A 21,093-nucleotide genomic window follows, 5' to 3' on the forward strand; every position below is an offset into this window, starting at 1 on the left:
ATTATTTCAGAAAAAATATAAAATATTTAACGCGCATGTTCTTATAATTCCTTTTGTTGTTTGGATCCGGAGGCACAGACTCGAACATCGTCGAGAGAGGAGAGCAGAGCCGAGGAGGTGAAAAAATGGGGATGATAGGTGATACGATCGAATCCCTCCGGTCCCTCCAGATTAGACAGGTGGTCATGCAGGCCATCAGCCTCGGTATGCTTTTTGAAACCTCCATTTTCCTGGTGTTATTTTTTACCCAAATCAAGGTCAACAAATTCCCATCCATGGCAAGCAAGTTATCTGAGGTTTCCGCAAACATCCCTAGGGTTCTGGCCTGCGAATTCAAATAATCGTTCCAACATGTAAACGTACATGTTTTTTTATTTTATTTATTTCTTTTTATTTTTCTGTTTAGAGTCAACCTATCACAGGGCTTGTGGATCGGAATCGGAACTGAGATCACCGTTTCAGAATATCTTCTAGACTAAATTTTGCTTTTGCAATAATCTACATCTCTAAGAAAGACAGATCAATTAGTTTGAGATTTTGACTGGATTGCAGTAACAATTTGTGAAATCTTGAAAGTAGGTCTTCGACCATATGGGGAAGAAACCGAAAACAGCAGAGCTTTTAGTTGGATTTAACCTATGATATTCTAGCATAAATGCTTAACAGAAAACAATGCGGGATAACTGATGAAATAAATAAATGTTATGGTAACTCGATAAGCACTTTCAAGTAGTCTTAGAATGCCGTTATAAACACCGCAAGGCATGTACTGGTTCATCTGGAACAATGTTGCAAAACTGTTATTCATGATTAACTCGACCAGGGTAATCAATGAATGTCTTGGGAAAAAATCGTCGAACTCAGTAAAAATATTGAAAGCAAAAAACAACAGAGAAATGCATAAAATCTCTGTTTCACCCACTTCACAAACGATTCGTTGCTACGTGGCACAGAACTATCACCAAGTTTTCCCTCTAAAACTAAAAGGAACTTCTCACTGGCAGAACTGCAATCAACAGTTTTGAGTGAACAAAATGAGGGCCAAAACTGGGTTTAATAGGAAAATATTCACGCGACACGATGGCCAAAAAACGGTGCATCACTTGACACACATGTGAGTCTGATGAATTATCCAAAAAATGCAATTCCTTAGCTGCGATTTATCGTTCTTGGTTGCACTTGCTGAAATATGGAAAACTGACCAATTTTTTGGTGAGTTTTACAACACTGATCTGGAAGATCTACTTGTGGATAAATTAATATACAATTGACAAAACAAGCCAGAGCATTGAAAAGGACGTTGGGGCTTTTGGTTCACTGGCGAGTTCAACGAATTCATAAGGTTTTCCAGACTGCACCAAGCTTCTGTACACACCGTTGTCTGCTCCTCGTGAACGGCAAAAGGTATGAGGCCAGGGGTAAGTCCTGGCAAATTCGGTGGAATAGATGCTCCTTAGACTGGGCCCCTAATCTGAAGGAAGTAGTCCAGCTCTTGACTTTTCAGGGCTGGTGAACTCGAAGAAACTTTCAAAGAAAAAGCAAATTAATGAGTACTTTCAAGGGCTGCTAAAATGTTGGTATTGTAATTTATAGTTTGAAACTTTGAAGCTGACAAAACATGCATAAAGATTGAAAAGGCCTAAAGTGCCTTCGTTTGTTGGCAAGGTGAATAATTATTAAGCATCTATAACTCTTCTATGTTTTGGCCCTTTTCTGAGCATATCTTCTGGTCATTTTTTCCTGAAATCTAGCAGGGATTTATTGGAATGGCAACTTTGATCTGTGTGGTCTGCACAATCTGAGCTCCTCAGATGTATTTCAGAGAGCTAAATCAATTTAGGCATTAAAAATGCATTTCAAACAATGAAAAATCACATTTTTGAACAAAACTTTATTGCCGGATTCCAACAAAAAGTCAAAACATAAAACAGTTAGACTGTGACATTATTAAGCCATCCACAAGTGTCCATATGTGTGGTCCGGGCCACCTGAATGGCAAGTCAAAAAATGATGGGTGAAGTTGCAAGCACTGGGTGACTTTGATAGAGTACTTACATCTCAGACCTGGCATATAAACTGTGGGAACTTTGTTATATGGTGCAGCTTGCCATCACATAGTGCGTTTCTCATAACAATTTGGCATGTAAACTGCAGGAACTCTGTTATATGGTGCAGCTTGCCATCTCATAGTGTGTTTCTCAAAATAATTTATAAAAGAAAACATGAGTTTTGGAAATTGTTGACACTTAGATAAAATCATAAGAGATAGTGCTTCGTTACAAATTCTGCGAAAGTCTTAACACCAGGGGACAGAAAATCTTTCAAAGTGATAGGTTCAAATTGAGGGATGATATGGAGGGTGAGTTACTGGTTGTCAAGTTCATGTATCTGCTGCAAGTGGCAAAGTAAAGTGCTTGACTGCTATATTTGGTCTAGTGGATGCCTTAGAGCTTGGTACTAGTCGAATGGTTGGTTTCCCCCTGCTTTGGCCTTTGTGAAGCTAACTCTATTGTTTTAGGCAATGTTGCATTAATTGTTATCGGGATAATATCGGCGCGAGGAAAAAATCGTAATTATCGGGAAAAAATCGTTTGGTACAAAAATGTTCATTTTTTTTCAATTTTTTTAATATCTAAACCATCTACAACATAAAATAAATACATTGACACATAAATATGATAAAAGAACTAATATATAAGATGTTTAATATCATTTCTAGTGCTAAAATCACACATAACATTGAATCATGTCCCAAATAGTAAGTCCTGACTCCTGAGTCCCAACTCAGCCTCAAAATATCAACAAAAAATATAATAATGTATCTCATCATGTCATAATGTCATATACAATAAAATGAAGAAAATAACTAAAGTCTAATCCTATTGATTTTCTCTGCCTCTCTTGTGAGAAAATGCCACAACTTTCCCTTTCCCTCTAGATGTAGATGCTAGTGCTGGTGGAGTTGGCAGTGGAGTCTGCTATGCTTTAGAAGCTGAAGAACTAGAAGTAGGAGCTATAGGAGGTAGACCACGTACTCTACTGGTGGCAGGGGTAGCCCGGGCAGGTGGTTTCACCTGGAAACATTACAATCTCCCAATCCTGAAATCTTGAAAAACTGATAAGTCTGCTGGATTTTGAATGAAATCTAAAATTCTACTTTCTCCATATGAAATCCAATGAGGCCGGAACCACTCTCAAACATCCTGAGTCATTTCATGGTAATGTTAAAAATCTAAGTAAAAGGATGAAAATTTTCATCTTTTTACTTTAAGAATTTAACATTACCATGAATAGCATATCAATACTAGGGCTTAAACTTGATCATTAAGCTGCCCCACTCAAAAATTATTTGTTTCTTTCAAAAAAATTGCATTTCGAACATTTAACATCCCTTATAAAACCGCACTGCCCCAACCCTCGGCGATAAATTGGGAAAAAATTGCGTATAAAAAAGGCGAGTATTACTCGCGATAATATCGGCTTAGGGAAAAATCGCGATAAAGCGATAATATCTCGATATTATCGCGATTTTAACAACACTGGTTTCAGGTTCTTAAGAAAGTCGAATTTGACAACAGTTTTTCTTATCTGCCCTAATCAATCTATATTAAAGATGTGGTCCATGACATTGATTGCTGTCTGCTGGCATACTGTAAGGGCACCACTTGGGTAGATATGAAAGGTCCTGTCTGCTTGTTTTCTGTAGGTGTAATGAAGTTCAACCAAGCCCCATTAAGTTGATTTTTCACAATGTGTCTTTCTTGATAAAATTGTGAGAAAATTGATGAAAAGTTTAAACTCATGATTATGAACCATTGTAAAATTCTAGTGATCTCTATAATTTGTTTGGTTTAATCAATGCATGGAGTTCCACAAGCAGCTTGAGTTTTCCTTGTACAAATTTACCAATTTTTTTTAGGTGCATAGGACGTCTTCATAGCAAGCGATGTCAAGAGTTAAGTCTAGTACACAACTCGTATTTACTATGAGATGAAAATTGCCTTTTTTACTTTGGAAGAGGAGAATGGGCTCTCCATATATGTTGGAAAGTGTGTTTGAGAGTTGAAAGGAAATTGCTGCATTATTTATTCTCCAGTGCCTCAGCTCTCTCTTTTCTATGGCGTTCCTTGACCTCAGTATCTTTACCTTCAGGGTTATACTATATTGCATAGGGTTTATCCATTATGGATTCAACTCATTCTATTATGATATTACTTTTTATATTTACCTTAAATTTAGTTATGCCCTGTCATCAGATTGGAGCAACAAGTGATAAACTGAGTTCTAAAGTAACTTCAGGTCGTAGAGTGGTGAGACCTCGAGTCTCCTCTTAGCCTCCCTCTAGAAGATTGACTGATATGTTTGAGATGGGTTCGAAGGTGCAGGACCATGCATCCTCATAGTGACAGAGAGTTTAGCTCCAAACAGATCCAAAGGAGGGCACCTCTCACCTGTTGGATTGCCTCCCAACCCCAGCGAAGCAGTCCAAGAACTATTCAGACTCTCTTTCCTTTGACCTTGGATGGTAGGAGATCTAAGCTTCCTTGCTCCTACATCACCCCTAGAGTCATATAGATGGATTCCCCTATGGTACTCAAGGGCTCCGACAGTGAACCAGTGCAACCACCGTTGGCCCCCTCGCCATTGATCATCAGATTCAGTAGACTTTGATCTCATTGCCTTCATCATCAGATATTTCTATCTCCTTTTTGACTAGTATCGAGTTGTCCAACTCTTACCTTGGACACTCTCACATTATATCACTGCACCTATGCTACTGTTATGTGCACTTTATTTTTGGTCTTATATAGTCATAGACTTGGTGCTTAGCCTTGTCAATTGTTTACCTAGACCTTACTTTCGGTTTTCATGTATCTTTCTCTCATTATATAGGAGCTGCTTTTGCACTCCCACATTGTATTCACGTTGGATGTATGATGTATCCTTTAGTCCCATTGACCTACTTTTCTAGTCATTTGTTGGACATTAATAAAATTATCTTATCTCAAATTATCTTTATCTCTGTATTGAGGAAATGCCCTAGGAATTCCTTATTTTGCTGTTATTATTTGATGTATTTTTCCAGTTCCATTGACCTACTTTGGTCATTAATTAAATTTCGTGCGAGTTTAATCATATGGATAATGTATCATGCTTTCTTTGTAATATTGTCTTTGTTTCTAAAATCCTAACGAATATATTTTGCAGATTTGTGAATTTGTTAAAACATATCTGCAATCCAGCTTACAAGGTTTCATCGTTTGACTATTTCACAGGAATGATTGTCACGTCAGCTTTGATAATATGGAAAGGACTGATGTGTGTCACAGGAAGTGAATCACCAGTTGTAGTTGTGCTTTCAGGTAGCATGGAACCTGGATTTAAAAGGGTGAGTCTTACATATGAAATTTTTTGATTGAACAATGCAAATTATATAAAATAATGCAACTGTTTTGTTTGCTGATAAGGTGTACTTATCAATCTAGTCAACAACTGAGAGCATGGCACACTTTGTTTTTAATTTTGGTTTTCGTAACAAGATGCCTATATTTATATTTGCTAGAGATGTTGTCTATTCAAACATTCTAAAGAAGAGTTACCTGTACATGCCAGAACTTATTCAGGTCTTCAATGGGAGACAATTGTTTGTGGTTATCTTGGTTTTCTTAAACTTTGTCTACGTGCCTTCAAAAAAATAAGAGTGATTTTCAGATCAGTACTAACAATGATTTTTATCGTTCTTCTCATTTCACAATATCTGGAATACCCATCTCTGCCCTTTTCTTTTCCCTAGGAAAACCTCGCAGGGGAACTCCCGGGCACATCCCAGATTTTTCTGATTGTACCCAGTGCAAACCCATTGGTGCCTGTGATGATGCCTGACCTGGCAGGGGCATTGGGTAAGGCACACAACAGAAGCAACCATCCTGGGAAATTGACCCTGAGACCTCCTGCTTGAAGCTCAAAACATTCAACCACTTGAGCTAGCCCACTGGGTTAAATATTCAGATTTACATTCTGCACCATACATAATCTTTTTCAGCCTTATGTCTATAGACTATCAAATGATATCGACTCAATATATTGGTTAATCACTCAACATGTTTTTATGTGACATCTATATATTTTCTGTTTTCAACGTTTTCATTTGGAGTGCCTTCAAAGTCCCAGACATATGTAAATTTTCTTCAATGGTGATCTAAGATCTTTTCGTCAAGGAAGACAGAATGGGAGAATCCCTGTGACACAAAAATGTTCGTTATTTCAGCTTCTATATGAGGAATAGCAGTGCAACCAATTACTCAGAGGTTCTGTTATTAGGCTACAAGCCATTAAACAAGCAATTGAAAGAAGCCATAATGACTCCAGAGAAACCCTAGCACTACCCGTTTTTTCTCCAACAACTTAGTAAGTCAGCTTTGTAGCAAACCTCTGATGTATATGATTTCTTATTTTTGAGTAGCATATCAAAGCCTTTATGTCATTGCACCTGCAAATGGATATTTTTTCATTGATTTCCTTTCAGTTTTCAGGCAGAATATATGGCATTGTTTGTGTTTGTGGTGATCTATCGAAATTTGAAAACATTGGACAGATTCGCTTTCATTTTCATGTGGTGAAGTTGCAACTTTGATTTGAACTGTGTTATTCAATTTGATTCTTGTAGCTTTTCTTATTTTGCACCAAACTCTTGTATGCTATTTCTGAGATGTAAAATAGAATAAACACCTGTCTCATTGCCTTTGAATTAAGAGGACTATATGTTTGTCAGCATATTTCTTTTGGGAATTACATTGGCTTTAAATAGTTCAATTTTGACAAACTATGTCATTTTTGCAGGGTGATATATTGTTTCTGCATATGAGTAAAGCACCCATTCGTGCTGGAGAAATCGTTGTCTTTAATGTTGATGTATGTCACTTTACTCTGTTTCTTTACTTTATTTAATATAATTTTGCATGTTCCAATCTTTTGCTGTCCAATGTTTAGATCCTCTGTTCAAATAAGCGGAAAGTTTGAGCAATTTATCTGGCTTATGCTGAATGCACATCTATTGAAAGGGTTGATCTCGTTTGAGTTATTACCTAATATGTTTTTGATATGCATGTGCACATGGTGGGCAATGTGAGATAATTCTTTACATTGAGCACTTAAAATCTAACTGCCACAATAGTCATGTGTTTATATTCATGCTGCCCCTTCTTTGAAGAACTGCACTTTTGAAACAATGCAGCCCAACCTTTCTAACAAAATGCAACAGTGTCCAGATGAGCAGCAAATTTGGCCTTCATGTTTGAACCCAAACCAGGAGAATACCTTAAATGAAAGTAATGTGAAGCATTCAAATTTCAAATACAAAACAGCTTCCACACCACACTTGGGAAGCACTATCAAAGTAGCCCCAAAAAACATTAAATTCAAGAGAAGGCATAACTGGATGACTAGGTTTATATTTTATAGGTTCAGAATTATATTCCCTCGTCATCCTGTCAATCATATTCCACATGAATCTTCGGATCGTGGAAAATACTGAGATTTCTAACCCACCAAATAAAATACACTTATCTACAAGGAAATTAACCATAGCAGGAGATCAAAGCATTACACAACCAAATTTTTACAGTCTTCTAGAGAAGGAGAGTTCCAGAGGCCAGCCAGATTCCGGACTGAATTTGGAACTCAAAGAAGACCAGACCTGCACAAAAAAAGAGCAAGAAATGAAATGATGAAAGAGTCCCACTTGCACAACTGACAATGATTAGGGCCACTTCAGCCATGTTTTAACTCATCATCCTGAGTGAGCAACTTGTTGGCCAGAGCCTACCATAACATGAACTTGGCCATCAGAGGGGCATGAAGTTTTTCAATCCCTTTCCCACCACCAAAGCTTGACTCTGGAAAAATCTTCTTCAGCTTGAGCTTTGTAAGTTTGTAACCAAACTTCAGAGTGAAGCTACTTGAAACAGAATTCTTTGACCAGCATAAAACATCTTTAGCACTTTCATCCAATTGAATATAATTGGAGCAGAGCAAGCCCACATATGATTTCTATTCCACTGCTTGGTCACCCCACAAACCCAAATCGTGCTTCAGAAATCTGTAAACTCTTAATTTTCCTCCAAACCTAACACCTGGCACTTTATTGACCTAGCAGATTACAGATCTAATGAATAAAGGCACAGCTAAGTTCTTAACATTCAATGGAAGCAAAAATATAACAACCAATCTCATAAAATGATACAAACAAATTCTACCCAATCAAATCAGTTCATCATTAACAATGATTCAGAACCTACTTGGGCTCCTGTCTTGGGATAATGACCCAACTGAGAAAATACATAATACAAAATAAACCTGGATCTGATCTAGCAAATTTGCCCTAGATCGGTGCTCGAGAGCTATTGAGGAAAGGAGAGCAGCTTGAGGAGGATGAGAAATTGTGTGAGAAATCTTACAACAAAGAAGATCAAGGAACAAAAGCACCAACAGTTTGAATCCTTTTAGGAGGCCAAGTTAAAGTCTTTGGAGGGGCTCGAATCTCATGGGAGCAGTCACTGTAAACTTTTGTACTCAGTTTGAGGTTTCCAGGTTTGAACAATAGTGCATAGGCAACCATTATTTCTCTCAAGCAACCTACACGTATACCTGTGCTTGTTAGTGAGCATTTTGGGCTTGCTGAGGAGTGCCAGCAAAATTTTAGTGACTGTTTAGAGGTGTATCAATTTGCATTTTTGGGAGGAAACAGTCACCAAAACCTGTGCGTACTTGGAGCAGTTAAGTTCGAGGTTCTTGGGCACGTACAACAAGAATCTTGGGCTTGTTTAGCGAGTTTCTCGGGCCAGGTTTTGACAGTGGTTTAGCTTGTGGTTTGAGGGAGGAGATAGCTGCTTCAAGTGTGCATATTTCTAGTTGAAGATAACTGAGTTTTCTAAGCTTAAGTGTTGTCTGTACAAAGGTCAAATTCCATTATTGAAGGAGCAGACAGAAGGTTGAGAATTTCACTGGAAGGAGAGTTGACTGTGTGAGGAAAATAACAGTCCAAATCTCAGTGTAAAGAGGACCTCAGAGATGCTTCTTCAAGTGAAGAGATAAGTTAAATTTCTTCTTGTAATTTCTTGTAAGAAATTTCTAAGCAGCAAGTAAAATCCTCCTTGAATACTTGTTTTTCCCTTGTGGGTTCTTCCAGGGTCTTAGACCAAAAACAAGAGTGTCAAATTTTTGTGCGCACTTGCAATTTTCTCTTGTATTAGCATTTAGCTTGGAACATAGGACGATGTGTTTGGGCATTAAACCATGCAAAACTTGAAAACTGGGTTGGGCTACAGCAATGCATAATTTTCTACAATGTGTTCCCATTCTAAGTCGTCCTAGCACTGTTGTGGGTCTGTCTTGGTCCTTGAAGACATCCATGAAATCCATTGCCAATCACCTGATGAGTACGGTCTCCCTCTCTCCCTTTGAGGTCTGACCTCTGCCAACACTCTTTGCTGTTGGTACCGTCTTTTGTACTATCTCTGTTAGCAACTGCTGGCTCATGCCTGTCACAATAAACCCCTTGCCCAATGACTTTTAGCTTGCCACTGCATTCTGCAACAACTTGACCATACCCAATGCAACATTTTGCCTATGGCATGACCATCTGCAGACTACCCATTGCACTGACAAACTTGGTCCCAAATCCTTGCTTAGCCTTACTTGTGCCCATCCACTGACTATGCTGCCATATGGCCTATATGGCGGCTGGCTGCCTCTCTGTATTCACGCTGTCTTGGCGGCTGGTTGCCTCTCACCTTGACAGAGTTTGATAGCTCCCCTGTTGTTGACCTTGTCTGTGTCACTGCTTTTTCTTTGTGAGCCCAGTTCAGTGACTTCCACTGGCTACTACCACTGACTGGCCCAGCGACTTCTAGCTAGCCACTGGCTGCCCAATGACTTCCACTGGTTGCTACCACTGACTGTCCCGACCATTTCTAGGTAGCCACTGGATACTTAGTGACTTCTATTGGATGCTACCACTGGTTGCCCAACGACTTCTAGCCAATGTTGCAATAACACGATCGAGATTAAATCGGCGAGGGTCTGGAAAAAGAAAAAATCATAAAAATCAAGATAAAATTGGTAAAAATTGGCAAAAATCGACAAAATTTTAGAAGTAAAAAAAATTAAAAATATAAAAAATATGATTTTTTGGGAAAAAATTGTGATTAAATCACTATTTTTTCAAAATGAAAAATTTGCGATCAAATCACAATTTTAGTAACACTGCTTTTAACTAGCCACTGCATCCTGCAACAACTTGACCATAGCCAGCGCAACATTTTGCTCACGACATGATTCTTTGTAAACTAGTTATTCCACTCACAAGCTTGGTCACCAAATCCTTGTTTAGCCTGACCTGTACTCATCTATTGACTATGATGCCATACTGAGTATGCTGGTACCATTGGCTGCCCAACAACTTCTAGTTAGCCACTGCATCCTGCAACAACATGACCATTACCAGCGCAACATTTTGTTCGTGGCATGATCTTTTGCAGACTAACTTTTGCACTCACAAAGTTGGTCACCAAATCCTTCCTTAGCCTGACATGTGCCCATCTATTGACTATGCTGCCATACGACCTATACGACCTTGCATCTATATTCGCACTATCTTGGCAGCTGGTCGCCTCTCGCCTTGACAGACTTCGATAGCTCCCTTGTTGTCGACCTTGTTTGTCTCACCGCTTTTTCTCTCCAAGCCCAATTTAGTGATTTCCATTGGCTGAATTGACTGCCCCATTCGCTGTCTATGTAGATTTACGATTGCTTATTGCTCTTCACTCAACCCTTGTTGGACTCCTCGATCTGCAACCCTTTGTAGCTGCTGTACTTGGTCCATCTCTCGCCCACCTCTAGGTTGCAACTTGCAACCCATCGTAGGGCCTCCCTGTACCAGTGCACCTTGGTTGTGGCCCCTATTTTCATGGGCCTTTTCCTTTGCGTGGTTGCTATGTTGATTGTTGGCTACAATAGATGCCTACCTCGCTTTCATGATGCCTATTGGCCACCTCCACATGACCACCATCTGCATTGATTCGTTGCCTGTTCAACTACTTGCACGACATCTGTAACCTGTCGAACATTTCCAACAACACTTCCCTATTGGAAGTTGTTGACACCTAATCCTCAACGGATGGGTGAACTGGAACGTGAATAGTCATCAAGAAGATGAACTGTTCCGTCTCCTTTTTGTATATAATCAATAGTTCTCTAATGAAATTACATATCAGTTTTTCTTCTGCCTATTCTGGAGTTACCCTGGCCTGACATGGTATCAGAGCGCAGGTCCCATATTCCTTGTAACTCCTCTAATAATGCCTCTGTCCTGAGCGCTGCTCTGCCCTGAGTGTCATTGATTCTCTGCGCATCATTGATTGTCTGCGCCTCTGTCCTGCGTCTCAATGATGATTCTCTGCGCTCTCTGACTAACATGAACGCCAGAGACTGCGCATTGTTTTTATGAACGTATCTTACCGTTTTAGCGTCCATAAGCACTGAGCTATTCAAACGTTACACATACAATCGCTCTGCGCCTCGGTACTGGTCTTCACACTCGTAGGTTTTGAATAGCATAGAGTCTCCGCGTCCATGTCAGTTCATTGTATAATGATTCAAATTCTTTCAAGATATTCTTTACTATGCCAATCTCTTGCTTACTGATAAGAAGATTCAGGAAATTCAGAGTATAGTTTTGAAACTTAGCATCATCTGCAATAGACTTGAGAATGCTCTTCTTCTTCCCATTTTCAGTAATAGGATTGATGAGAAAATCGTAGAGTTCCTGGTTCTTCAACAAATGAGAAAGTCTTTCCATATCCCCATTAATCACCTCTAACATGTTATTTGCCTGTGCAAATTGCAAAAGAGCTGCCGCATATCCACCCGCTGCAGAATCACGCGTCACAACAACAGCCCGTCGTACAGGACTTTTTGCATTTGCATGTGGGATTCTTGAAGACAAAGCATCAGGAAGCCGTTGAACAGGTTCCCGAGCGTGAAGCGCTTGTGCAGATGATCTTGAATGTACATTCAAGGAAGCGAGGGATTGCGTTAATGTATCCATCTGGACAATAGGACGGCCTGCTGAGACGTTCTGACGAGGAAACCCCGAGATATAAGCCCCGTAAGCCTTTTGTGGTTTGCCAAGGTCAATGTATTTGGTTTGACTCGATCCTTTCTTCTGTTAAAATCTCAGACCTTTCACCTGTAAAGAATTTGTTCAGATTTGTCATTTGTTGGAGTCTCAGACCTGTCACCTGTGGAAAAGTTTTGGACTTATGACCTAGTTAATTTTCAAACTATTGAAAAGTCTCGAATCTGCTTCGAACCCGTGGCTGTATTGTCTTGGATCAGTAGCAAGGCTTGGATGTGCAATAGTCTTCCTCAAAAATTTGATCATGTGGTGATTAGGTGTTGCGAGGATCTCTTTCAGATTTTGGTCCTGTGGTGATTCAGTTCTGTGGAGAAGTCCTTTCGGACTTGTAGAAAAACAAGTGCGTTTACAGTAATAGATTCTGCTGCTAAACTGAGATTGTATGTGCGTTGATTGCATGCTGGTGTATTTACAATACATTGAAATTTTTTATGATCACTTTATATGCGGTGTTCCTTTTATCTGAGATAGCGGTGCTTTATATGTGCACTAACGCTGTATATATGTGTGCACTGTGGTTACATTAACCAGCGTTTGAGTTTTGAATGCGTAGTCTATACATATGTAATATGGTGAGGATCTTTGGAGGGCTTTGAAGAAACAGTAAAGTATTTGCCCTTTTTTGAGTACAATTTCACTGTACATCAGTAGAAGTTTTTTTTTATCAGCAGAAGTTTTTTTAGCAGAAGTATTTTTTTACAGAATGCATTCAATCATTTCTATGGTAGGAATAGTTCTCACTGGCAAGGAGAACTATTCTGAATGGTCTCGGATGGTAAAACACACCCTCATCTACAATGAGTTGTGGAAAGGAGTGTGTGTCGGAGAAGAAGACAAAGACCCTGTGCAGCCTACATCAGATAAAGAACTTGTCATTTGGGAAAACAAGAACAACAAAGCCTATGCATTGATCGCAGCATCTGTAAATGAAGAAGTAAGTCGTCATATTTCATCCTATTCCACTGCCTTTGAAGCTTTACAAAAGCTGAAAGAACTCTATGATTCACATTCTGCACTTGAAGTTGTTCAGCTCATGATTAAACTCTTCACTCTTGAACTGAAAAATAATGATCCCCTTGCTCTTGCATCTGAAATAAAGTCTATAATGCATGATATTAAATCCACTAAGGTTGAGCTGAATATCTCTCTTATTGCCTTTCTCAAAGCACTCTATCCTACCTACTCCAATTATCTTGAGTCTTTACAAGCAAATGGAAATCTTAAAGACATAACCTTTGAGTCTCTTGTGAAAAAGCTTGCTGAAAGAGAGAAAGCCTTTGGAAAGAAAACAGTCCCTGAATCTTCTGAAGAGACTGTTTGCCTTGCTCATAAAGAAAAGCATCCTGCTCAAGATTCTACAAGAGGAAGAGGTGGACGAAGAGGAAGAGGAAGATACTTCAGAGGCAGGGGGGCAGACATTCTCAAGCAGAAAAAGCAGATCTGCATTGCATTCGCTGCAAACGAAATGGATCACATGATGCTTCTACATGCAAGCTACCATGGGACAAAATTGAGCAGAGAAGAAATCAGCAGAAAGGTAAAACTGATGACACAGACAAAGGTAAAGCACCTGAATCCGCTCACTATATTGAGGCACAATGTAACATTGGAGTAAATGAAGATTTGTTTAATGCTTCACTTGCTTCTTCGAAAAATGATTGGTTGCTTGATTCAGGAGCAACCTGTCATATGACTCATAGGAAAGATTTTTTTGAAGATTTCACTGACAATGTTGATGGAGCAGTATACTTTGCAGATCAGTCAAAAATCAAGCCATCAGGGCTTGGCACAATCAGGCTTAAACTGCCTGGTCTTCCAGACTTTCTTCTGGATCATGTTCTATATCTCCCACAGCTCAAGAGAAACTTGCTGTCCCTGGTCCACATCCGCCAGCAAGGTCACTCCATTCATATGTTTGATGGAAAGCTTGAGGTAAGAAAGGCATCTGACCACTCACTTGTCATGAGGGGTATAGAAGAAGAAAGACTTCTTAAACTGCAAGGAACCTCTGCTCATGCACAACATTTCTCATATATTTCTCATCATGAAGAAGGTACACTTCCGTCAAGTTTATTATGGCATGCTAGATTTGGACATTTAAACTATGATAGTCTCCGCTTGTTGAAGAAAAATGGTGTTGCTGGTTTGCCTACAATTCCTAGAAAACATAAGCAATTTGATGCTTGCATTCTAGGAAAGCATAGCAAACAGTCTTTTCATGATTCACATTCAAGAGCACATAGAAAGCTTGAACTCATTCATTCAGATTTATGTGGTCCAATGCCTGTTCCTTCTGCAAATGGAAATAAATATATCATGACATTTATTGATGATTAAACCAGAATGTGTTGGGTTTATTTATTGAAGAACAAATCTGATGCTTTTCAAACATTCAAGAATTTTCATAAGTGGATTGAAAATGATGCACAATCTCATATTGGGTCTATTCGCACTGATAATGGAAAAGAATATACATCAAATGAATTTGAAAACTATCTTCGCCAACATGGGATCAAACATCAAACAACTGTACCTTATAATCCCCAACAGAATGGTTTAGCAGAAAGAATGAATAGAACAATTTTGAATATGGTCCGATCCATGCTTTTCTTCAAAAATGTAAAGATAATGTTTTGGGCTGATGCTGTTCTATGTGCTGCATATATAAAGAATAGATGTCCATCTAGTGCTATAAGAAACAAGACTCCTTATGAATTGTGGTATGGACATGTTCCTTCGGTAAAACATCTCAGGATCTTTGGTTCCACCTGTTATGCTTTAATACCAAAGGTACATAGAAACAAACTTGGTGCTAGAAGTCGTAAGTGTATCTTCCTGGGGTATTCAAACACCTCTAAAACATACCGTCTCTATGATGAAGTAAATAAAAAGTTTGTTGTATCTAGAGATGTCATTTTTCTTGAATCATCCAAATTTGACAGTGTTGTTGAGCGACAACTTGATCGCTTGGATAGATTCACAAAAACGAAATCATTTCAAGAGTTTGAGAATCAGATTCCACATCTTGAAGGGGGGATTCCTATACTAGATCAACATATGGAATCTTCTTCTGAAGAACAATCTCCCTTGCATGAAACTCCAACACCGGATGATCCTTTAAGTGATGTAATTGATAGAATTGGGAGACTCAATCTTGATTCAGTCCCAACTCAATCAACAGAGCAGCCTGGACCATCTCAGAAAGGTCCCCCAAAGTGGCTGACAAAGACACTTGAAAGTGTTCATCCTGATGAAATTGGAAAAACAGGAACCAGAAATACAAACCGACAAGATGGAGGTGATGTAGATAACTCTAATTCACCTGTTGATATGGATGTTACTTATGATTGTGAATTGAACTTGTCTTCAGATTTTGAACCAACTTCCTTCAAAGAAGCTGCTTCTCATGATGAATGGAAAGAAGCGATGCAGAAGGAGTATGATGCCCTCATAAAGAATGGCACTTGGAAGCTGGTTGATCCTCATTTGGAACCAAACCAATTGGCTGTAAGTGGGTCTACAAGAACAAGTACAACGCTGATGGCTCACTTGACAAGCACAAAGCTAGGCTTGTGGCAAAAGGTTTTGCACAGAAGGAAGGGGTCGATTATGAGGAAACTTTTGCCCCCACAGCAAAATGGGCCACCATCCGGACACTCTTTGCACTAGCTGCTCAGAACGGTTGGAAAGTCCATCAAATGGATGTAAAAACTGCATTCTTGAATGGAGATATAAAAGAGAATGTTTTTATGTCCCAACCTGAAGGATTTGCTGTGAAAGGACATGAACACAAAGTATGCAAACTTGTGAAGTCCTTGTATGGCCTCAAACAAGCACCACGAGCCTGGTATGAAAAACTAACTGAGCATCTTCTGAAACTCAACTTCAAACATTTTGATCTTGATGATGCAACTTTATTTGTCAAGAAAGTTGGTAAAACAGTTGTATATCTTGTGTTTTATGTAGATGATCTTTTAATGACAGGGAACAATGAAAGCTATATTGCATCCATAAAGAAAGAATTAGGAAAAAGTTTTGAAATGACTGATTTGGGCTATGTTCATTACTATCTTGGCATTGAAGTAACCCAACATCCAAAATCCATATTTCTTTCTCAAAAGAAATACATTGGAGATTTGTTAAACAGATTTGGCATGACAGAGTGCAATCCTCTTTCTACTCCAATGGAACAAAACTTGAAGCTCACATCTATTGAAGGAAAGGAATTTGAGGATGCAACAAAGTATAGACAGCTTGTAGGAAGTCTCATCTACCTCACTACTACCAGACCAGACATTTTATTTGCTGTTTGAATCCTCTCCAGGTTTATGCAAAAGCCTTGTGAGGGACATTGGTCTGCTGCAAAAAGAGTTCTAAGGTACTTGAAGGGAACTCAAGACCTTGGAATCAAGTATACACAGGTGGACGACTTCAACTTGATTGGATACTCTGATTCAGACTTCGATGGAGACAAAGAAACTGGGGTATCTACTTCAGGATATGCTATGAGTCTTGGATCAGGAGCTGTCTCCTGGAGATCACGCAAACAATCAGTACCAGCAGATTCCACAACAGAAGCAGAATACGTGGCAGCAGCTGAAGCAACGAAAGAAATTGTGTGGCTCAGGAAAATTCTTGAAGATTTGCAGGTAAAACAAATACAATCAACTCCACTCATGATTGATAACACCTCTGCAATAAAGTTAAGAACCCAAAGTTCCATGATCGTACTAAGCACATCAATACTAAATATCATCTGATCCGACATCATGTTGAGGCCAAAACAATCCATCTCCGTCATTGTTCCACAAACGAGCAAATTGCAGACATCTTCACCAAAGCGCTTGGAAGAGAAAAGCTTGAAAGATTCAGAACGATGCTTGGACTCACCAACATCCCTTCAGATTAAGGGGGGGAATGTTGACACCTAATCCTCAACGGATGGGTGAACTGGAACGTGAACAGTCATCAAGAAGATGAACTGTTCCGTCTCCTTTTTGTATATAATCAATAGTTCTCTAATGAAATTACATATCAGTTTTTCTTCTGCCTATTTTGGAGTTACCCTGGCCTGACAGAAGTGGTCCACAAACCCAACACTCCATGGGTCGTGGTTTGTTTGTTGCCCCAATAGTCTTTGTTGCTGACTTTGCTGTGTCGGTCGCTTCCTTGTTTGCCACACACAATTTCTAACATCTCCACAACAACCACTATAATCATTCGAGCTACCTTTGTGTGGGGTGCTGTTGATTAAGCGACCTTGGCCGCTACTAGCTGTTATGTTGGTTGGGTGGGCTGTTAGGCCTATTGCCCACCCATTGTTGATTTTCTGGTAGCGTCAAACGTGCTTTAAGCCTCAAAATTTGCAGGGAGGCTTGGACACATGTATTCCAAAATACCGAGAAATCGCTTTGGGAAATTCCACCCAAAGAAGGTTTTATTAAAATAACTAATTATTTTTAATGTAGGCCTAAGTCTAAACTTAGGAAATTAAAATAATTAAAGGGTATTAATCAAATTGAGGGTGAAACTTTTAGAAGAAGACAAAGATCGAGTCCAAATGATTGAGCCATTGATTAGAATTTGATTACTCAATTGGAGGATTATAAGGAGGACTTCGATGGGCAATTGGAACATACATCGAGTGAGAGATCACGAGATCGAATTTCTTAGAGAGGGCAGCGCAACAGTTGCTAGAGAGAAGATCAAAGTGATTTTTTGTAGTGAGGGGCAGGGATAGTTCCGGTTGGAGAGTTTCCTGATCCGAGAATACACAGCAGAGGAGGCAGAGAGAGATCCAAAATAGGCAGCGCAGAGGCCATGCTGGGCAGCGTAGGGCCATGCAGAGGCAGAGCAAAGCTTCAGAGGGAGTCCGAAATTTTGTTGGGAAGTCGAGTTCTAGAGCCAGAAGCCGGGGTGTGAGACTGGAGAGCTAGAGGAACAAAGCTGCAGGCAGACGCAGATCCCCAGAGAGGTTGACGCATAACTGCGTAGGCTGATGTAGTCACTGCGCAAATCTAGCGTGGGGATAGCCATCTAGGGCTTGGATCAGTGTCAGATCGCTAGTGATAGTGTGAGGTATTTCTCACTAATCTTTTGCCAGTCAGATTCTTTGTATTGGATAGCCAGCAAGGCATCCAAAGATTGTATTCAGAAAAATATTGCTTAATAATACAAACCCTTAGCTACTGCACTGGTTTTCCCACAAATAACGGTCTCATGTTTGTGTAGCTTTTTCTTACTCAGTTTCTTGTTTTCACAATTAATTTAATTGGTGAAGCTTGCAGTGTATTAGTTTCAGTATTTGCTGTAGGATGCATTGAATAATTTGTCCAGTAATTTAACAAATAAAGGAAACTTAATCAGTTGTTGTAGTAGAAATTTGGGCCTTCCAAATTTTCACATGGTATCAGAGCTGCAGGGGAAACAAGAGAGCAGAGCTGGAATAGCCCAACGTTGAAGAGAAGTAGGGTTGAAGCGTTGCGTAGGCAGCAAATTGAATCCCAGAGGGATTGCACAGTCCAGGCCAGGAGGGCAAATTTTTTGAGGAAGGTCTCTCTCTGAGTGAGTTGATAGAGAGGTAAGACTTCTAGATCGAAGTTTGCAAATGTCAGATGGGGTAGCGCAAAAGCTTCAGCGTAGAGGAGGTTACTGGTGTGACGCAGTTTTCTGTAGCAGTTGTTGGGGCAGAAAAGCGTCAGAAGAAAGAAGAGAGACACTGTTGAGGGAATTTATTTCTCAAAGGATTCCTAGCCAGGGAATTCAATTTCTTTATTGTTGAGTAGCAACAGAGAGGAGCAAATCTACTAACTCCAACAGGGAGTGCATAGGCTAGCCTGGTGCTGCGCAGAGGAGAGAGGAGGCAATTCAACTTTTTTATTGGCATAGATGGTAGCTGGTGGGTTACGCGATCATGATCGGTTGGAAGGTGCATCCAACTATGTGATCTGGAAAGCAATGATCTCATGCATTCTGGATGAGCACGATCTCAAAACCTATGTCGATAGTGTGGTAGCTGTACCCATGGATCCAGATTTGCTCAAGAAGTACAAGGCTGAAATGGTGAAGGCCAAATGATTGATCTTCGATGGAGTGAGAGATCACGTAGTGTGTCACATTGTGGGCAAGGATATGACGTGACAAATGTGGGAAGCATTGGCCACGCTATACGAAGTATCTTTCGAGCAGCGAAGTATGTACTTGGAGCAAAAGATGAGATCGACATAGATGCAGAAGGGGGAACACATTGATCCGTTTCTAACGAAGCTTCAGGAAATCCGAGACTCGTTGGTAGCTGTGGGCAGAGAGAGATTGCCAATTGGGAAGGGATGTGGGTTGCTCTTCAGTAGGAAGAGATGAGGAGAGACTTGGTCAAGTGCAAACTTGATAGCAACAGCAGTGGGACGAAGCCCAAGGAGGAGGAACAAAATGTAGCGCTTGCATCTAGGGGGCAACAAGAGCAACGACGAAAGAAGAAGGATGTCTTCAAGATCAGATGTTTCCGGTGTGGTGAACTTGGTCACTACGCTACACAATGTCCTCTCAAGAAGAAGGAAAAGGATACAAAACATGATCTGCAGGCTGCAGCCGCAAAGATCAAGGAGGAGGAGTTTGCCATGATTGCCCAGATACCTCCAGGGGAAAGGTGGGGTGATCTAGTACTGTAGTTTCGAATGAACACTCTTTGATCGAACATGAACGATCTAGTTGCTGCATGTCAGAACAACACGTGCTTGGCAGCCCTGTGACCTTGGAAGGACCCGACATTATTTCACGTGTTGTGTTAATTATAGCTGCTCTCGCTTTATCGCTGGGTAGTTGGGTGACAGTGGAGGCCGTGACTGGTCTTTCATCAAAACAGACCCTTGAAGCTTTACGAGTGGATCTCATACGTAGAGACTCCCCTCTCTCTCCGTTACTCGACGGGCAGAACCTTTCACCTGCACAACGAGTAACCCGAGCTATTGAAAGGAGCCACCACAGGCTTCGAAAGTTGCAATCTTTGATCGCTCGAAATGTCGGCAGTCTCGACCGATGATCCAAGAGTCATTCCTACAGTGTGATTAATGCCAGGGACGAAGACTTTCTGATGCAGGATCCCCCATTCCGCTAACCTTGAATTTCATCGTAGACACGACCAGCGTTTGTGAAATCCGCGTTTTTTCTCGTGGAAGAATTTTTTTTATCGTGGATTCAAAGGTTAGTTTGCACGTTGCTCTGCGGCTCATTTTTTGCTGTCTTTAAAATTAAAGCTTTCCCTTGGCCGAGTTCATTGCCAAGTTCATTGCACCCGGACTGAGTTTTTGGCAGTGAGTTTCCACCCACAGGTGGGTCTGAGTTCTCGTCAGAAGGCTTCCTAAGAGGGCCACGCAGACATTCAGAAATTTGGGTGTATAGGTTGAGCCTCATTTCCAGATTTGTATGGTGGGTCGTGTTACTTCTTTTAGAGCTGTGGTATTTTTTCCAGAGGGTCGTGCAGATGGGCAGCTACCAGGAGATGAGATATTAGTTCTTGTGGCCATTGTTCACTTCCAAATTAACCAGAATTGGTGGCGCAACCTCAGAAATTCCAATTCAGTGATTATTTAAGTAAATCGTGCTTCTCAGTGTTCGATCTTGCGTGGAAGAATCAACATTTGGCATTTCCTCCTGCCTAAGCTTCTCAGAATGATTTCTGGTTCTATTTCATATTTACACCAGCATCTGTCAGATTTTGTTTGGATCAGCCGTCATCTGCATTGAAATCCGTGCCAAACTCCTTTATTGCTTTCTATGTCTGGGAAACGTGTAGATGGCCTCGCTAACCAATCTGATTTTGGAAGGTAGTCAATGCTTTAATGGCACAAATTATAACATCTGGAAACAGAGAATGTTGACCATTTTTGAATATAAGTGTG

At 40.1% G+C, this 21,093-nt stretch overlaps 2 protein-coding genes across 3 annotated transcripts in view; one reads left to right on the forward strand and one right to left on the reverse strand.

The window, feature by feature from the left end:
* Positions 1-21,093, forward strand: part of LOC149216741 (uncharacterized) — a 101,958-nt gene continuing 80,865 nt past the window's right edge. For both annotated transcript variants that reach the window (XR_016251135.1, XM_089392833.1), the window contains exons 1-3: positions 1-204; positions 5,277-5,389; positions 6,841-6,912. Coding sequence is in view for 1 of the 2 variants with exons in the window: in XM_089392833.1 (XP_089248959.1) it covers positions 126-204; positions 5,277-5,389; positions 6,841-6,912 (264 nt within the window). In the remaining variant the exon portion in view is untranslated. The remainder of the gene's footprint in view (positions 205-5,276; positions 5,390-6,840; positions 6,913-21,093) is intronic.
* On the reverse strand, positions 11,583-12,106 carry LOC149216742 (ATP synthase delta chain, chloroplastic-like). Its single transcript, XM_089391272.1, has one exon. The coding sequence runs from the start codon at positions 12,104-12,106 to the stop codon at positions 11,591-11,593; it is 516 nt and encodes a 171-aa protein (XP_089247398.1). The 3' UTR covers positions 11,583-11,590.

Source organism: Pinus tabuliformis, chromosome 1_1, assembly GCF_031772625.1.
Source record: "Pinus tabuliformis cultivar Carrire ecotype Pingquan chromosome 1_1, CPIR1, whole genome shotgun sequence".
Classification (NCBI taxonomy): domain Eukaryota; kingdom Viridiplantae; phylum Streptophyta; class Pinopsida; order Pinales; family Pinaceae; genus Pinus; species Pinus tabuliformis.